Genomic DNA, 16,227 nt, shown 5'->3' with positions numbered 1-16,227 from the left:
CCCTGCTGCAGCAGGAGGAGTAGATTCGTCTGAGGAGGGGAATTCCTCTTCACATGCACCCTCTGAAGGCAATGCATCAGATCATTGGCAGCTTCAGGGAGTTGTGCCTCTTCAGTGCTTTATTCCGCTTGCTCGCTGACCTCTATCCCTGAGAACAGTTAGGCTGCTAACACTAATGCAGGAAAGTGATTCTATGATTCTATGATTCATTTATGAATGAATTTGATCACCTGTATTAACGTTTGAGGAATGTGGAAGCGCACGATTTCAAGCCTGTGTGTCTTTTTTTTTAAGGCCCTGATACTCTCTCTTATTGGGAGCAATGTATCCCTAGCCCGAATTTGATCACCTGTATTAACGTTTGAGGAATGTGGAAGCGCACGATTTCAAGCCTGTCTGTCTTTTTTGCAGGCCCTGATACTCTCTTATTGGGAGCAATGTACCCCTAGCCCCAAGTGTTGTCTTCCTTCTTTTCTTTGTCCTGAAGCTGCTGCCTTGCTGCAGCTGGCTAAGCAGCTGGACTTTGACTGCTCTCTGCCTTATTAGTCACGTTAGAAGAATGCAAAAATTGGGTCAGATTTACCTGTCTGAGAAACCTTAGCAAAGGTCTTACTTTTAGTTAAAATTTACTTGATGATTTTTCAATGAAATCTTAAAGCTTTTATAATAACTCAAATGCTGGTTTGCTTCAACCGTTTGGTAAGGTTTGATGTAAAAGTTTGGGGTTTAAAACGCATAGTCTCTATTTTACTAATGCATGAAGCAGGAGTGGGCAAACTGTTACAAGGCATGCGTTTCTGGGCAGGTAGCACTTGGCCCTGTTTTTCTTCCTTGAGGTGCCTGATATTCAGTGTAAACAGCATTAATGGCAGAGCGAATGGAGAGCGTGGCCCTAAGGGATGTGAATGGAGAGTTGGTTCTGAAAGTATTCTTGTAGCTTTCTTCTGCAAAACAGAGCTGCATTTCCCTATTGCTTTTTCCCCAGTAAGTGCTTGTGTCCTCTAGCCTTCAGGCATTAAGAGACCGTATTCAGATGAGTAACTACAGTGCTTTTAAAGATTACAAGGAATGTTGCATCTTTTTGCTGTATGGACTAAAGATACTCTTCAGTGTTAGAAATACAGAAGCCCCAGTCTCTTCAGGATGTCTTTCTTGTTCTCTTGTCCCTTTATTCGTTGTCGTTCTCTGCTTTTATTCATTGATCCAGGACAGTGAATAGAATTCAGCACGACAGCAGCTTGGATAACTGGCTTGCTTGGTGCTTGATAGGTCAGACCTTACGAGTGGGTAGAACATCAGCATACCTGAGTGTGAGGAAGGAAGAATAGGCAAGGACTTACCTCTAAGCTCTCCGAGATCTGAGAGCAGGATCTTAGAACTTTGAATACAGAATAACAACATTATTTCTAAGAAACAGAACAATAAGCATTGAGTCGTGGAATTTCCTAGCGTACTTTGGCTGTGGTACCTTCAAAGGGCAGACTGCTATGGATGGTAGCATTAGTGAATCACTGTGCAGTTTGGACACAGTAAAGGGAAAGACTTAAAATTCATGGATGCCTTTGTGAAGCTTTGGGAGTTGGTTCATAACAGAGGTGTTTCAGCGTCTCTGAAGACAGGAGAAGGAAGGAAGGAAGGCCTGGAGGATTTTACTGCAGAGCTGTTAAGTCTAACGGATCTTGGAGTTTTCTGATGGAGCTGGAGCCAGTGTGTTCAGGGTCAATAATATAAAAGGATGTGGGACAGTTGTAAATATTCAGAAGTTCAGTCTTGGAGCCATCAGAATTTCTGGTTGTATTCTGATTCAATTTAATTCATACAACACTCACCGTTTCCTTAGCATTCCTCATCCTTAATTTCTCAGGGCTTGTCCTGCTCAGAGCAGATTTCAGCAGGGCTCTCCTGGTAGAAGCGTGGTGCAGAGGACAGGATGTAGTTGTTACTCCAGGTGGTAGATTGTGCCTGCCTCAAGCCATCTGTTCCCTGCCTGCCCCTTGCTCTTCAGTTCCCAAGGGTATGCTTCACTCCTTTTCTGCACTGCTTGCGCAGTAGTTAATAGTTCTTTTCTCTGCCCTGTGGCTGTGACCAAGTAAGCCTTTTACTTGAGGAGATAATTTTGGTTACTGTAGAAAGGATGTTCCCACCTTCCTATCCGCTCTATTTGTGTACTAGAAATGTGCTTTTGTTTTCTAGGAGAAAGAATAAATGTCCCTGGAAATTTTAGCACTGTGGAGTTGGCAACATAAATATGCATGAACATTGGTAAACTGCTGCATCAGATCACCTGTCACTGGGCCAAACAAGTTGAATTAGGTAGTAACTTAGTTCTTAGGCCTTCTGTGGAAGGCAGATAATAGGAGTACGAGGTCTGGCTTGGCCACCATGGTCATTACACTTCATTGACTTCAGTAACATCCAGCACGTGGTGGCAGAAATATTAATAACTCATTTATTTGCAGAGCTTTAAAACAGCTGGTCTGTCAGTCGGTCCACACTAAATACCCCTAGACTGACTGATTAATAATTGGTGTTTGCTGATGTATAAGGGCTGATGGACATAATGTCTCTGGGCTGGTAAGGAAGGTTGTGTACTGCTGTAGTTGCCAGCTTCTTACAGGCCTACAGGGAAAGTACCATTTCTGTTCTCCAGAAGCAGTGAGGAGGTGTTGATTGTCTTGGTGTTCCAGCAGAATCCTGTTACACGAAGTCAAGTTTATCTCTGCTTCAAGGAAATAAAATCTCCACGCTGGGAAGGAAGTTGCCCTAAGGAAAGCATCCTCAGTTAGCTACTCAGTGTTTCTGTTCCTTGGTCAGGTGGTCTTAACACTGAGAAGAGTGAAAAGTACATTGGAAACTGCTGGCATAGCAGTAGTGCTGCAGAATTGCTGTTGTCACCAATGTCAGGTGTGTTTCACCTGGCAGCTGTTTATTCCGCGCTGCTGTCACAATAGGAGGGGAATTTGGTCCTGCTCATAGTAATGTGTTTGGAACTTGAAAACGCTATTAGCTCTCTGGTGACATGGATCCTGGGGGTCGTGACATTTTAAGGGCTCCCAGAGTTGAAATGTGTGAACCTTAAGCTGACTTCTGCTGTAATAATCATTCTACAATACATAGGGCGGAGTCTGCTGAGAACCTAATATATAGGCAACTGTTTTCCTGGTGTTACTGAAACGGGCTGTGAATGAATTAAGAGTGAATGTTGTGTTTGCTGGTTGAAAGTAACATTGGAGGATCTTGAGATGTGAATAATCCTATACAGAAAGGACAAAAGAGTGAGAACGAATATCCTTGTGCTTATCAGCAGGATCTTGAATATCCTTGAAGGTAAGGATGTAGCAGCTTTTCTGTTAATTCAGATTATACTTCAGAGAGGGTTTGTAAGTTTTAATTCCTTCTCCCTGGATCATTATGTAAGACCAGGCTCTTTATAATTAGTTTAATTCCCGATTAGGCTTGTGTGCACTAGGTAATGTATTTCCCAAGGCAAAGCATATAAGGCTAATTTGCCAAAATACCTGTTTTAAAAAAATCCATGGATTGTGGAAGTCTAAAAATACTTTGAATTTCTTTATAATACTGCAGAATATCACTTAAATTGAATCTGAGTTTCATGGGATGCAGAAATCATATTATAACTTACAGGCACCATCCTTCTTGATATGGCAATTTCATTTTTAGGGTAATGTAATTTCTAGTAGTAAATATATATATCAGGACTGAGGATGTTTAACAGAACTTAATGAAAAATTTTCCATTCTCTGGGAAAAGTGACATCTGCCAAACACGATACTAAGTTTTGTGGTGTTTTTCTTTTTTGACAGCATTGTATTTTAACCAAACAAGTGCAACCTAAAATTGAAAAGGTAACACAGTTGTTGGTTATGTAGCTGACAAAACACAGGCAAGTATTGCTTGTAGGCAGTCTTTTAATTTAATTATCTGAAGTGTTTTAAGCTATCAGTACAGTTTTCTGAAGATAATATTTTGTCTTTCTCTAATTAAGGATAGATGAGCAAACACCCTTCCTAGAGAACTGAAAGGTCGTCTTTTTCAAGTTTAATTTGCAGCACTTGGTGGAGGATTAAAGTAATCTCATTAAATGGCCTCATTTAAATTTTGCAGTCACATAAGAGATGGTAGAGAGATGTGAAAAGGGAATTATCCATAAAGCATGAAAGTTAAATTAACACCTTTCTAATTTAACTTTTTTAATCTGGAAGATTTCCTTGAGACTCAAGTCTTTTTGTTAGAGTTGGGATATCTTTTGGGGGATCTGCCATAGGATGCTTGCTGTCAGTGAAAGTGTCATGATGTTAAAGGCCATTTAGTGTGCATGGAGTCAGTAAAAGTGTACATTGTTACCTTTACTGTATATATCTGACATAAACTAAGTATCTTTGAGGTTGACATTTGATATGAAGGCATCATGATTTTTTCATTTGCAAGGTATACCCGTACACTATAGGCAAGTTTGTTTCAGGGGTACAGATAACATGAATGAGATGCTGTGAGTGCTTTTCTTAGTAGGTCATAGTGGTTTTGAGCTAAATCTAACATTAGACACCTAAATCCACATGCAGGCATGTATTATGCATACGGAGTTCAATGTTGTGCTGTTGCCAGGGGGAAGTGTGCTGCTTTGTACACCTAGGTGAGGATTATGTCTCCAGTGTGAAAGAATTCACTTAGTATTTGAAAACTCCAGATTTGTGTGTTTGTAAATAGAAATGAGTCCTACCAGTTGTAGGATGTGGATTCTGGTATTACCACTAGGTTAGGAGCCCCTAAAAAGCCATCTCCAAGTATGTTTCTCTTGGTGTCTTTTAAATGTAGATCTACTTCCAGAAGTACAGCTCTGGGGCGTCCTATTCATTTACAAAGTCCTAAGGGTGCTTCAGTTTGCATGATTTTAATGACACACTGATTTTATCTTGAGTGTCTCCCAGTGAGGTCTTGCAGCCTGGGGAGTGACTCACCTTAAGGTAACGCTCGCTGTGGTTACACAAGACGTTTCCCGAATGCTGAATGAGTACAACGTTACTTGCTGCGTCTTGGTTCTTGTCATGATTGCCGTGGCTTAAACGTTTCCATGTGTTATTTTCAGTCCTGCCAGCTTGTAGGTCTGTGGAAAAAAACAAACAAACCCATAGGTAATAGCATATGAAGGACTGAAATTTTGTGTCTTGATACCATTGTAAGACCAGTGGGGTGGAACTGACAAAAACATAAAATCCAGGCTAGCAAAACAGAGATACCTTTTTACAACTGTCTTGAAAAAGCAGAAAACTGGTCTTGCAAATACACAATTTAAAACTAGAGTAAACTGTGGCTTAAGATGGAACGTTGAAACTTAAGAGACCTTTTGAGGCCTTATTGTCTGAACTGCAGGTCTTTAATAATAGCATTTAGACAAGTGCTTCATATTGTATAGCCAGGAAAAACGACAGACTAAATGCTCTCAAAAGGGTGATACCGACAGTTAGTTGTCCAAATAGTAACATGGGTATGTGGAAGAAACAAAGCGAGGAGATGGGAATTGTGAAGGCAAAGATATGTCTGTAAATCAGATCTGGTTTTACAAAATGAACGGGATATAAAATAGACCAAAATGTAATTTAATAATTTTGATACAGTTGAAAAATTTGGTTTGCTCAAAATAGGTAAATGGAAAAAGGAAACTCAACCCTTTTTAAAGCTTATTGCATAGATTTCAAAAAGAAGGGGAGGAGAAGAAAACAGTTTATCTAGAGAAGCAAAGCTAGGGGGGCAAGGTGTGACCTGAATTACATACTGCTGCTGAATAACTGCTGGTGACAGGTATTTCTCTGGAGCTCACAAAATTTGTGTGAGTTAGCCGGCATCATCATGGTACGGTTGGGCACAGCAGTGTGGTAAACATCGATGCAAATGTATATGAGGTCTGGTTGATCGTGTGCTTGACTCAGATCTAATATATTCTTTCTCTTCTTAGATTCAAGCACCCTACGAGGACCAATGTACCCAATAGCTCATGGAAGAAAAAAATCAAATCAGGACATCCTTGGTTTCCAGGCTACCGAAATACGGAACGAAAACTTTAGGAAGTGTCTTGCAACCTGTGCCAAACGGGACGGCTGTTGGTTTAGCAGGGAATAATGGTGGCAAAAGTTTTGGCAAGCACAATGGCACTGTTCGCACGTCTTCCTTTTCTTTCAACTGGAAAAAATCAAATAAATATCAACTTAATGATCAGAGTGGGAGAGAGACCAACTCTAAACATAACAGTAATGAAAAATTAAACGATTCTGAGAGGTATTCTCAATCTCAAGGAGCATTGGGTAACGATGTGCTCAGGGTGGGTTTGAACAGCACTGCTTCGGTTGCATCAAAAGCAGCAAAGCAAACCAATATGTTTGTATCTTCTACTGAGGAATTAAACCCAAAGTCTTTGCCTGGACTCTCTAGTTCAGCAAAATTCGCCAAAGGTACCCTGTCAGGAAGGACCTCATATTCTGGACTCAGTGCTCCAAAATCACATTTAAATGGATTTTATGGAAATAGGCCGGTGGTAGGTTTGCAGAGACCTAGAGCTAATTCCAGTGCCACAAGGACAAGTTCAGGAGAAAGCCTGGCACCATCTACAGACAGTAGCAAGGCTTTTTCCTGTGAAAAAATGGTAAGATCGCAAAGTTTTTCACATTCCGTTCAGAATTCTTTCCTCCCCACTGCATCTTTAACCAGGTCGCATTCCTTTAATAAAGCTGTGGATCTTACAAGGCCTTATCATAGTCAAAATCTAGCTGCCAGGACATCTCAGAGGTCGACTTTGTTGTCCAGAAATGCACGTCAGTTGGATGTACCCAATGGAAACGAACCTATGAAGTATGGATTTCCCAGGCCCTACTCTGCTACGCCGGCTCCTTGTTCAAAGAAGCCCCCGCTGTCAAATGGAGCTGGGTCAGCACCTTCTTTTGGATACAGATTAAGCCGGCCCTCGCTGCTGAAGCCTGCCAGGCAGCGGTTTGCTGGAAATAGCCTTGTGGATGGCAGCAAAAGTACAACTCCTGACACATGCATCTTGGGGAACTCTGACGTTTCAACAAATCTTAATAGAGCAATTGAGAAAAACAGTATTATAGAGAGCAGTCCTCAAAGAACAGAGTCGGAGGAGGGCCTGCGTGATACTATGGGAAAACATGGGTCAAAAGTGATGTGTATAAGCGATGATGGAGATGAAATATCTATATCTTCTTTGTCATCCTCTGAAAAAAATGATTTGAGTGAAGACTTCAGTGATGATTTCATGGATATAGAAGACCCAAACAGAACTATACAAATACAGCAGAAGGAGAGCTGCCTTCAAGAGTTAGAGCACGGGAGCATAACATCCGTCGAGCCGTTCACCTCTCTCAAGGAGAGCGGAGGATCTCGCTGTAATGCTGATGACTGGCTTGATATAAACATGTCTGGTAAATAATTAATTATATTCTGTTTGAAATTTTAGGTATTAAATCCAGGTTCTGTAACTGTAAAGAAGTTGTTTTATATGATTACCCATGGCCTGTGAATAGTTTGAGAATGGAACTTGGCTCCATGTTGGCCCATTTATTTTCCTACTGCATTTTCTTTGCATGATAGTTATCTTTACAAGGCATGACTTTGAAGAGCATTTTTTTTCTTTGGGATAAGAATGAATGATACCTCCTTTAACCACTCTTGTGGTACGGTGGTTGGATTTGTCATATCCTTGCTTTGCCATTGATTTCTCTGGACTGGTGACCCCTCAAGAAAACTTTTTTCCCCACACCACCCTCCCCCTCCCCATAGGCAGAGAACAGCTGTAACCACTGCTAAGTAGTGGGAATAAGTGTAGGCTTTCTAATGAAAATAAAATAAATATGAATGTTACTGGGTTTTGGGGGTTTTGTTTGTCTTTCCAGAGGCATGCTATATTAATTTTTTAAAAAATAATGGAAGAGACAGAAGATGTTTTGAAGTCTGATGGGCTTCTCTAGTACACACATGTTTTGAAAGAAGTTACAGTTGAAAGATCGGATTCAAAGCATCTAATTTTGGACCCACCTTCTAACGTGTTAAAAAGATTTAGAAATCTAAAAAGTAGCTTTCATGAGTGAATTAGTGCAATGTAAAAGGCTAGCAGTGATATACGTTGGAAGGATATTTAATGTCTAGCTACGAGCCCAGCCTGAGCTTTTGTTCCCCTCTAAGATGAGTGAACAGTACTGTAGCATGCTTTCAGAAAAGTTAACACATCAGAAATACACATCTTGATTTTTATTTCTGGCGTATTGGTTTGGTTTTGGAATCTTGACTACTCCTGTTTTCTTTAAGCAGTGGATGACAACAGTGAAAGCACAAAGCATACTGCCGAGAGTGTGATTTCTCCAGAGATCAATTACAGAGCTGGATCCTCTTTTGAGCTTTCTCCATCTGACAGCTCTGATGGCACATATATGTGGGATGAAGAGGGGTTGGAACCTATTGGAAGTGTCCATCCATGTGGAAGCTACGAATCTTCAGAACTGAACAGCATAGTATGTATTGATATGCATAATTTGCAGAATTAGTGTTTTCAGTTTATTCCTTAAGTGTATTTTAAAAAGAAAATTAATGTATTTTTAACTTGGTGATTGCTTCTTCTTTCCTTTTAAGTTGATAGCTTTTTGAGACTTTTGTTTAGGAACTCCTGTTTCTGGACAGGTGACCTTGATTAGGCTGCTTGCATACATTATTTTTCCTTATCCTCAAGTTAGGACAGAACAGGTCCTTCCTTAAGCAGTCTTGTGGTAGTGCTCACAAAGAATGAAGGAATTAATTTCTGCAAATTATAAATTTAATATCTCCTACCAATCTCTAAACCTAGGAGTGAAAAAGCAAGAAAATGGCTATTGCCTATCTGACTTCCTCCATCCTCTTGATTCCGTACTGTATACGTGTAGGACCCATTGGAACCCAAGTTAATTTTGATTTCTCAGTTTGCTCGAGGATGGAGTCGTTAAGGTAGCTGCCTGACTGTAGCTCACTGTACCAGGATGCTTTGTATGTCTCAGATGCAATACACAGGATGCATAACAACCTTTTCCTTATTGCTAAACCTCTAACTGACCTGCAAGAAACATCATTCCACCTAAAGAATGGATGGAGGGTTGATGGAGTGCTGTGACCCTCCAGCTGAAATCAGGGAGCCAACCTTGGGAATTCTGTGGGCCTGAGGAAGATGCTGTCTGTCCTTCATCCCTTTTCACTTGTTCATTTATCCAGTCTTTGAATTAAGCAACTGAGATTTCATTAACATGATACTAACAATGGAAGTCCTAACAAAAAGAGTTTGGTATAATCAGTGTGTTTCAGGCACATTAAGGTACTGCATCACCACTGCCCATTTAGTAACGTAGGTACCAGATTTGGACTTTGAGATTTGTGGCACCTTCTCAGACTTCAGTTAGTAATTTCTTAGGGTTTTCTGCTCAGGCCTAGGAGCAGAGCAGCAGAGATTTTCCCCTAAAAATTGTGTGTAGCTATGTAATTATATTCTTATATGTAACTACATACAAATTTCTGATGTATTTTCAGCTGCTTGTGGTATTGTTTGCTTTCTGTCTTAAGCACTACATCCCAACATCATAATTTAAGTTGTTAACTTTTTGTGGTAATTGTGGCCAGCTTGGAAAAGCAGTTTGAGACTTTTCCACTCTGAGCTTTGTAGCTTTATTGATATTTATAGGGAACAAAAAAGTTAAATGTAGGCCACTGCAAAAACAAACACTTTTATTCCCCAGACACATGCACGCGTGTGCCAGGAAAAAGAGGAAGTTTTTGAACTTTCCTTCATAATTTTTAAATAGATGTTTTTGATATATTTAGTGTAATTTATGGAATAAATGAAAGACTCCCACACTTTTGGACTATATCAAAACCCTAGATGCATATGACCTCTATGTGTTAATTTGTGCATATGTATGAACTGATGGTTAAAGATTTTCTGATGGACAGAAGCTATAACCCTTGTGGAGCAGAGGTTTAATATCTTCGTTCACTACTTTGGTTCATTTCTTTGTTCAAAGAAAACTGCTTCCAGAGAGGACTTAAAAATGGAGGAATGAATTAGTTTGAGGAAGTGGAGAAAAGAGAAGGTTGTAAGACTTAGTGTGGAATCTAGAAAGTCATGTTTGGTTTTTGCTCATTTTCATTTTTTATCCTTTTAGTGCTGTTCCAGAATTATAGTGCCTACTATATGTGAATATTTACCTAAAATCAGAGAAACATCAATACTAACTTTTTTATTTCTACAAGGCAGAAATGTGTTTTCAGTCAGCTTGGTTTGTGAGGAGAAATTGTAGCTCTGAAATATTTGTTGAATTGCCTTAGTGGTGTGTTTTTTCTCCGTACTTGTTTTTGGTAGAAAGCATGATGTATTTGATTTCTTTAGGCTACAGATTAAACACTGATCACTTTTAATCCTAAACTGCAAAAGAATTTCTGATACAGGTTGTCGTTATTTCTGAAGAATTATGCTCTCTGGTAGGTTAATGTAAGCTTTTGTTCTGTGTTTTTCCTTTTCTCTGCAGGCAATGAATATAAAGACAGGTTAAAAAAAACCCTGAAGGTGTTGAGAATGATTGTGATTAGTCAGCGCATCAGATGTTTTGATTGCTAGGAGATACGTGATCAAATTATGTGGTTTCTATCCTCAAGTGGGGTGAGGGTAAAAGCAGTTAATATCTGTGTGTCAAAATCCAGTTGATGAGAGTCAGACTGAAGAATTATGAGTGAGGTAATACCAGCCTGACTGCCCCTTGGAATTAATGTTTCCAGGGAAACGTCTAAAGCAGATGGTTGGTTCTGGAGTTTCTGTGGCATCAGGCTGGGGTGAGTAGAAGCAGTGGAGCTGAATAACAGTTCAGGTAGTTAGCTGGTGAATAACTGGTGGTGTTCAGTGCAAAATCCACCTCTCTTAATTTCCATCTTGCTGTTGTATTGTTAGTATTTTAAGCTGTATCATCCTTAAGATCAACAAATATTACATGCTTTTCCTAAACTCTTCTGTAGGTGGCAGTGCAGCTCTTACTGGGTAATCTCAGAATGTGTTCAGAGCATCTTTGACAAGGCAACTTTTGCAGAGGGGATTTTAGCTGGGCTTCTGGGATGGCAGCCAGAATAGGAAGGTGATGGAATGATCTTGCAGACTACTCTATCTTTTCGTTCCTTTTTTGGGAGAAGAAAAACAGATATGTTTGCTAGGCTCAGTAGAGTTTGGTTTTAAGGACATTTTTGGGGGAGAGGGTGGGGGGCGGGGAATGTAGCCTCTTCTAGGACAACCCTCCTGGTCTTCACTAACTGAGCCAAGAGCTATGGAGAAAGTGTTCAATCCAGTGTTGGCAGTTTGGAAGTTACACAGATGTTAGTAGCCTCTCATGAAGTGGTGCCACGGGGACTTACAGCTTAGCAGGGTGAAGGTAGAACATCAAAAATGTGAAAAGCAAATGTGACGTTACTGTGTTAGGTATTAGCAGTGGTGTGGATTGAATTGTATAATTTACAGCCAGTTCAGGGTTCATTTCAAAACAGTATTTCATGATCATCTCCCTAAGAAAGCAGGTATTTTTCAAAAGTGGAATGAGTAAATTGTCACACAGTACGTGGGAGTTGCCTGTTGCATTTCTGAAGCAGCACTGCTTTTGTGGACCCTATTATTTCATAAACCTTACTTTCATTGACTGTTCTGGTCTTTATCCAGACTGTACCTAAGATTTTTCTGTAACAGGTTAAAATCTTTGAAATCTTCCTGTGGTTCTGGAAAGAACAATAAGATTCCCTCTCAAAGCAGAGGACAGCATTTAAAAAGACAATTGTCGTTTTTTTAACAGTCTGTACTCAGATGAACTGTGTTGACTACTTGCATTTTCTCCTTTGTTAGAATACATCTTTTTGGCTAACTAAATGTTAAACTAACGCAGAATTAATCATGTTTTGTGCTTCTGTGATGCTTCCCTAAAGTAACTTGTGTACTTCAGTTGGGCATTTACATGAGGGGTCTGAATTTGCTCTGTACTCAAGACCAAAGGTTAGTGCCATTCTTGCTTGAATTCATGATGACGTTAGTAAATAAACACTTATAACTTTGTTTGTGGTTAGATTAATTAATTTATTTCTTTGCTAGAGGATTTGGTGCAGTGACAGCTAATTAGACTTCAGAATTTCTGCTGTATGACTATATGCCCAGTACTTTGGCGAGGGAGTGAGGTTAAAAGGAAGGAGAAGGCATTATTTATGTGGTATTTTTAAATAAAAGTCCTGGGGAATCTTGTCATACTCATGTTGGAGTAATTTGGGTTTTGAAGTACCTGGTCCTTCTCTGGCACCTGAAGATGCTGCCTAATGAGCCTGTGAGACCCTAGATGTTTTAGCCCTTCTTGCTGCTGCCAAGTTGATCTGGCCACTGTTGTGACACAACTGGACCAGAGAGGAAGAAACTGGGCAATGTCTCCCTTTTGGTTTGGGGATTAGAAATCATTAACATGTTGAGTAATGAGACTGTGAGAATGCAGGACAAGTGTATGGGGAGGTAATTTTATCCACCTGTTACCTAGAAAATATTCAAATAGAGTGATGATAAAGGAAGTTTAGTAATATCTGATGCAGGCGTTTAGATCTCTATGGGCAATAACTTAACTTCTCAGTGGCTGATCTGTCTAATTGGGTGTGAACACAGGACAAAACAAAGTATCTGTGAACCTCCTGGGAAGTGATTTAAGGGCAAATCCAGAGGGTGTCTGATTCTTTGCAGTTGGTGTTGTACCTCCTTCTAGGCTTCCCTCTATGCTCAGAGTACTGGAGACTGTTTTTTATGGACAGAGCTGTGTAGCAAATAGCATCACTAACGTGGAATGGCAGCGTGGAGTTCTGTATCTTCTGCTGCTTGGAGAATTCTCATTTGTTGCATTCATCGCTACAGAAATCCTGTCCTGCAGGGCAGATTGAATAATTCATTGGTCCTTCAGGCTCCCTTACTTGAAAGCCTGACTTTTGGGTTTGTAGGCCAATATATTTCTTGGCAAGAGACATTGCAGTAGCCCAGGCAATCTTCTGTGAGATTTTAGCTTTTACTGATGCATTCTAGACATGGCAAATGCCATCTCTGAATTTTACTTGTGAAACAAAAGGATTTCTTGGAAATACATGAACTTGGTAAGCTGCCATTTCTGCTTAGCATGCCTGTGTGCAAGAGCTTTGTTTTCTGAGATTTATGAAGTGGTTTAAAATTCCTTCTCAGAAATATCTGGAATGGGCATCTAATACAGATGTCAGCCTGAAAGGTGTTTTCCTCTGGCATGTACCTGCGTGCCGCTGTCTGAAACTGCTGTTGCCAGTAACTCGTGCTTGAGCTGATAAGGTCATGTCCATGTTCTACGCTCTTTTGTTCAGGCATCTCCGTGCCATGTTCCGGAATCTGACAAAGGTGATGTTGACAACTCGAATTGTATAGTTGGAACTTGATAGTTTTCATTAGTTCAATATAATTGCTTTCATTTTTCCAATACTGCAGGTATAAGGATCTCTGGGATTTGCTTCTTATATCCTCAGTTCCTAAAAATCTTTCAGTTAAGCCTATAAACTTAGATTTGGAAAACCATTAGACTGCTTGTTTATGACTTGAAAGCCTCAAAAGGCAGTGCTGCCTTTTTGCATCTGATCTCCACTATGAACAGATAATATTTGTGGACGAATTAAATCAGCGGGAGAACACCCTTGATTAACATGTCCACAGTTAAGCTTTCCTGCTGGTGCTACGTAAAAGTTAGCCTGTATTATTAGTTGTCTGAATGCAGAACCACGGGTACAAGTCTGTTTCAGTATGTTCTGTTAGCGGGGCTCCTCAGCCATTCTTTGGGCAGAGGTTGCTAGCAGACAGTTTTCTGCTGATGGCAGAGAAAGGAGTGTCGTATAAGTAGAGACTGATTTCAGAGATACGGCCTCCAGAGTGTGAAAATAGCCACCGCCTACTCTCCCACCACCACTCTAGTCGTCCACTTCAGACCTGCACTGCTACAGCCAGGGGAGGTAGTGAGAAACTGAATTGCTTAATGAGATAGCTTCTCTGTGTCGTGTGATGTACGTGTCCCTGCTGTCAAATATTATTAAGAGGTTATATGGTTATATTACAGTGCACAGACCTCTTGTGATGTTACTTCGAGAGGTATGACATTTTGTGAACTAGCTTTTATGGCAAATTACCTTTTTTTTCCTTTGGGATGGGAAAGCGTATATGCCTTTGAGAGCTGCTTTTTCACAACTGACACAGTAAATCTTCTCTTGCTGTTTTGGCTCTTAAAATTGAGTAAGGCAACTTCACTTGTACTCCTGTATCTCATTTGTAGTAGGCATTAATGATAGCTTTGAATTTCTGTGGTGGAGAGAGAGCAGCAGCTGATGTGCTGTGTGAAATATGAGAATAAATACTGGTTGAAATTAGCACTTTTTATTTCATAAGGTTGTAAGACATGCTTCCTGTATGAGTTGGTAACTGCATATCCCATGTTATAGTTTAACATGAGTTTATAGCTTTTCAATTTTTTCTTTATTTTACCAAGTAGCATCACTTTTCAATAACAGGACTTCAGTATTACTCATGTGCATCATGTGTGTTGCTGAATTTGTCATGTATTGCTTTCCTTACTCCTAGGAAATCTTTAACCCATAGTGAGCACTAAGCATATGCCCAGAGGGAACAGTAGTCTTGAAGTTGGAGTATTTTCTGAAGTTATCAGTATAAACAATAAAAACATTAAAAAAAAAAGTAAGAGAGACATACATCTAACCCATCTAACTGTTTTTCTGAATGTTTTACAGATGACTTGATTAAAACCACCTAGATTGGTACTCAGTTTCCTTTTACTTCTCCTTCATACTTAAAATCGTGTCCTAATAAGTTATAGGAACATTGGTGTTGAATTTTTCTGGATTATTTTTTGTTGCAAAGCATCAGAAATTTAGGGGTAGAGCAGTGTCTTGTACATGTTGGGTCAATTGCTTTTGTGAGACACATTTGGTCCCTCTGGGTGCACCCAATTTCAGTCTTACTGTCCCTACAGTTTGAAATATGGGATGAACTGTAACTGCTTTTCTTTTCAAGAACATTTTACGTAGCATTCATGCCATAATATCATCTGCAGTCCCCTATCACCGTATAACTCTATCATCCTCGTTGAGACTGGTAATTTAACAAGGTGCCATTTTTCCACACATGGGGTGATTATGAGTAAACAGCATTTCAGAGTTTGTTCTTGGTTCACACTGAAATACATCAGGATAATGTAGTGGGAATATACATTTGTGGCAGTGCATGTGACAGGATGCTTGCTGTATTGGAAACAATTCTTTTAGAGACTGGTCAAAATAAAATCACTTGAAAACTTAAGGTACGTGAGGATTGTTTTGTTTTTAATTAGAAACAAGTGTATTAAGCTGACTGTGTTAATGCATTAATGCTGTGTAGATTACACCAAAAATCTATCTAGGGTACAATTAAAACCCTATACAGAGGTAACCTAACTGATATCCTGGTGGCAGCCCTGCCCATGCTGTTCCTCTGAATTGTGAGGCTATGATTTGGTTCCTTTCTCAGCTGGGAGTTATTTGAAGACTGAGGTGGCTGATACCACTTTTCTATTATAGTCCAGCATTGAAATTAAAATAGCTTGGTTTCAGTATTTCATGTGTTAGTGGTTCTTTCCAACGCACTAGTGATGCCTGTGTCTGGGAGGAGGTTATAACCCAACTGAAATGCATGTGGGGAGGTGAAGGAGGTTGACTTTGGTCTGTCTTTACAGGTGGCTAGAAATGAGCAGATCTGTCATCCAAAATGTTTGGTAAGCTAGAGATCATGGTGGAATAAACTGCTTAAAATGTAGTTTCTCCTGATTCTCAAGGTCTCCCTCTCCCTGTTTTTCTATAAGCTGAACATCCCACTATTAGTACAGGTGTGAATCAGTGTTGTTCACCATTATTTGTGCCAGTTAAGAGTATCCATAGCAGTTACGTACTGTTTTACAGTGTGAAATGTACTGTTTTACAGAGTAAAATGCTCCATTTGTGAGTAAACTATAAAAGTAATGTTGGATTTCTGTTTTCTGTAGACTTCTGCAAGCAGACTGGCAGCAAAGAGCAGAAAGGTTTGATTTTTCCTCAGCCTCTGCTACTTCTGCGATACTATTTATGCTTCCT

General features: G+C 39.9%; 1 protein-coding gene across 1 annotated transcript in view; it reads left to right on the top strand.

The window, feature by feature from the left end:
- The first annotated feature begins 5,981 nt into the window (after positions 1-5,981).
- The window catches only part of CCSER2 (coiled-coil serine-rich protein 2), a 51,726-nt gene continuing 41,480 nt past the window's right edge, over positions 5,982-16,227 (top strand). Inside the window, exons 1-2 of the mRNA XM_010157354.1 lie at positions 5,982-7,451; positions 8,335-8,537. Coding sequence (XP_010155656.1) covers positions 6,014-7,451; positions 8,335-8,537 — 1,641 coding nt within the window. The 5' untranslated portion in view covers positions 5,982-6,013. The remainder of the gene's footprint in view (positions 7,452-8,334; positions 8,538-16,227) is intronic.

The sequence above is a fragment of the Eurypyga helias genome, unplaced genomic scaffold (genome assembly GCF_000690775.1).
Source record: "Eurypyga helias isolate BGI_N326 unplaced genomic scaffold, ASM69077v1 scaffold1138, whole genome shotgun sequence".
NCBI lineage: Eukaryota > Metazoa > Chordata > Aves > Eurypygiformes > Eurypygidae > Eurypyga > Eurypyga helias.
This window is presented reverse-complemented; position numbering and strand designations above follow the sequence as displayed.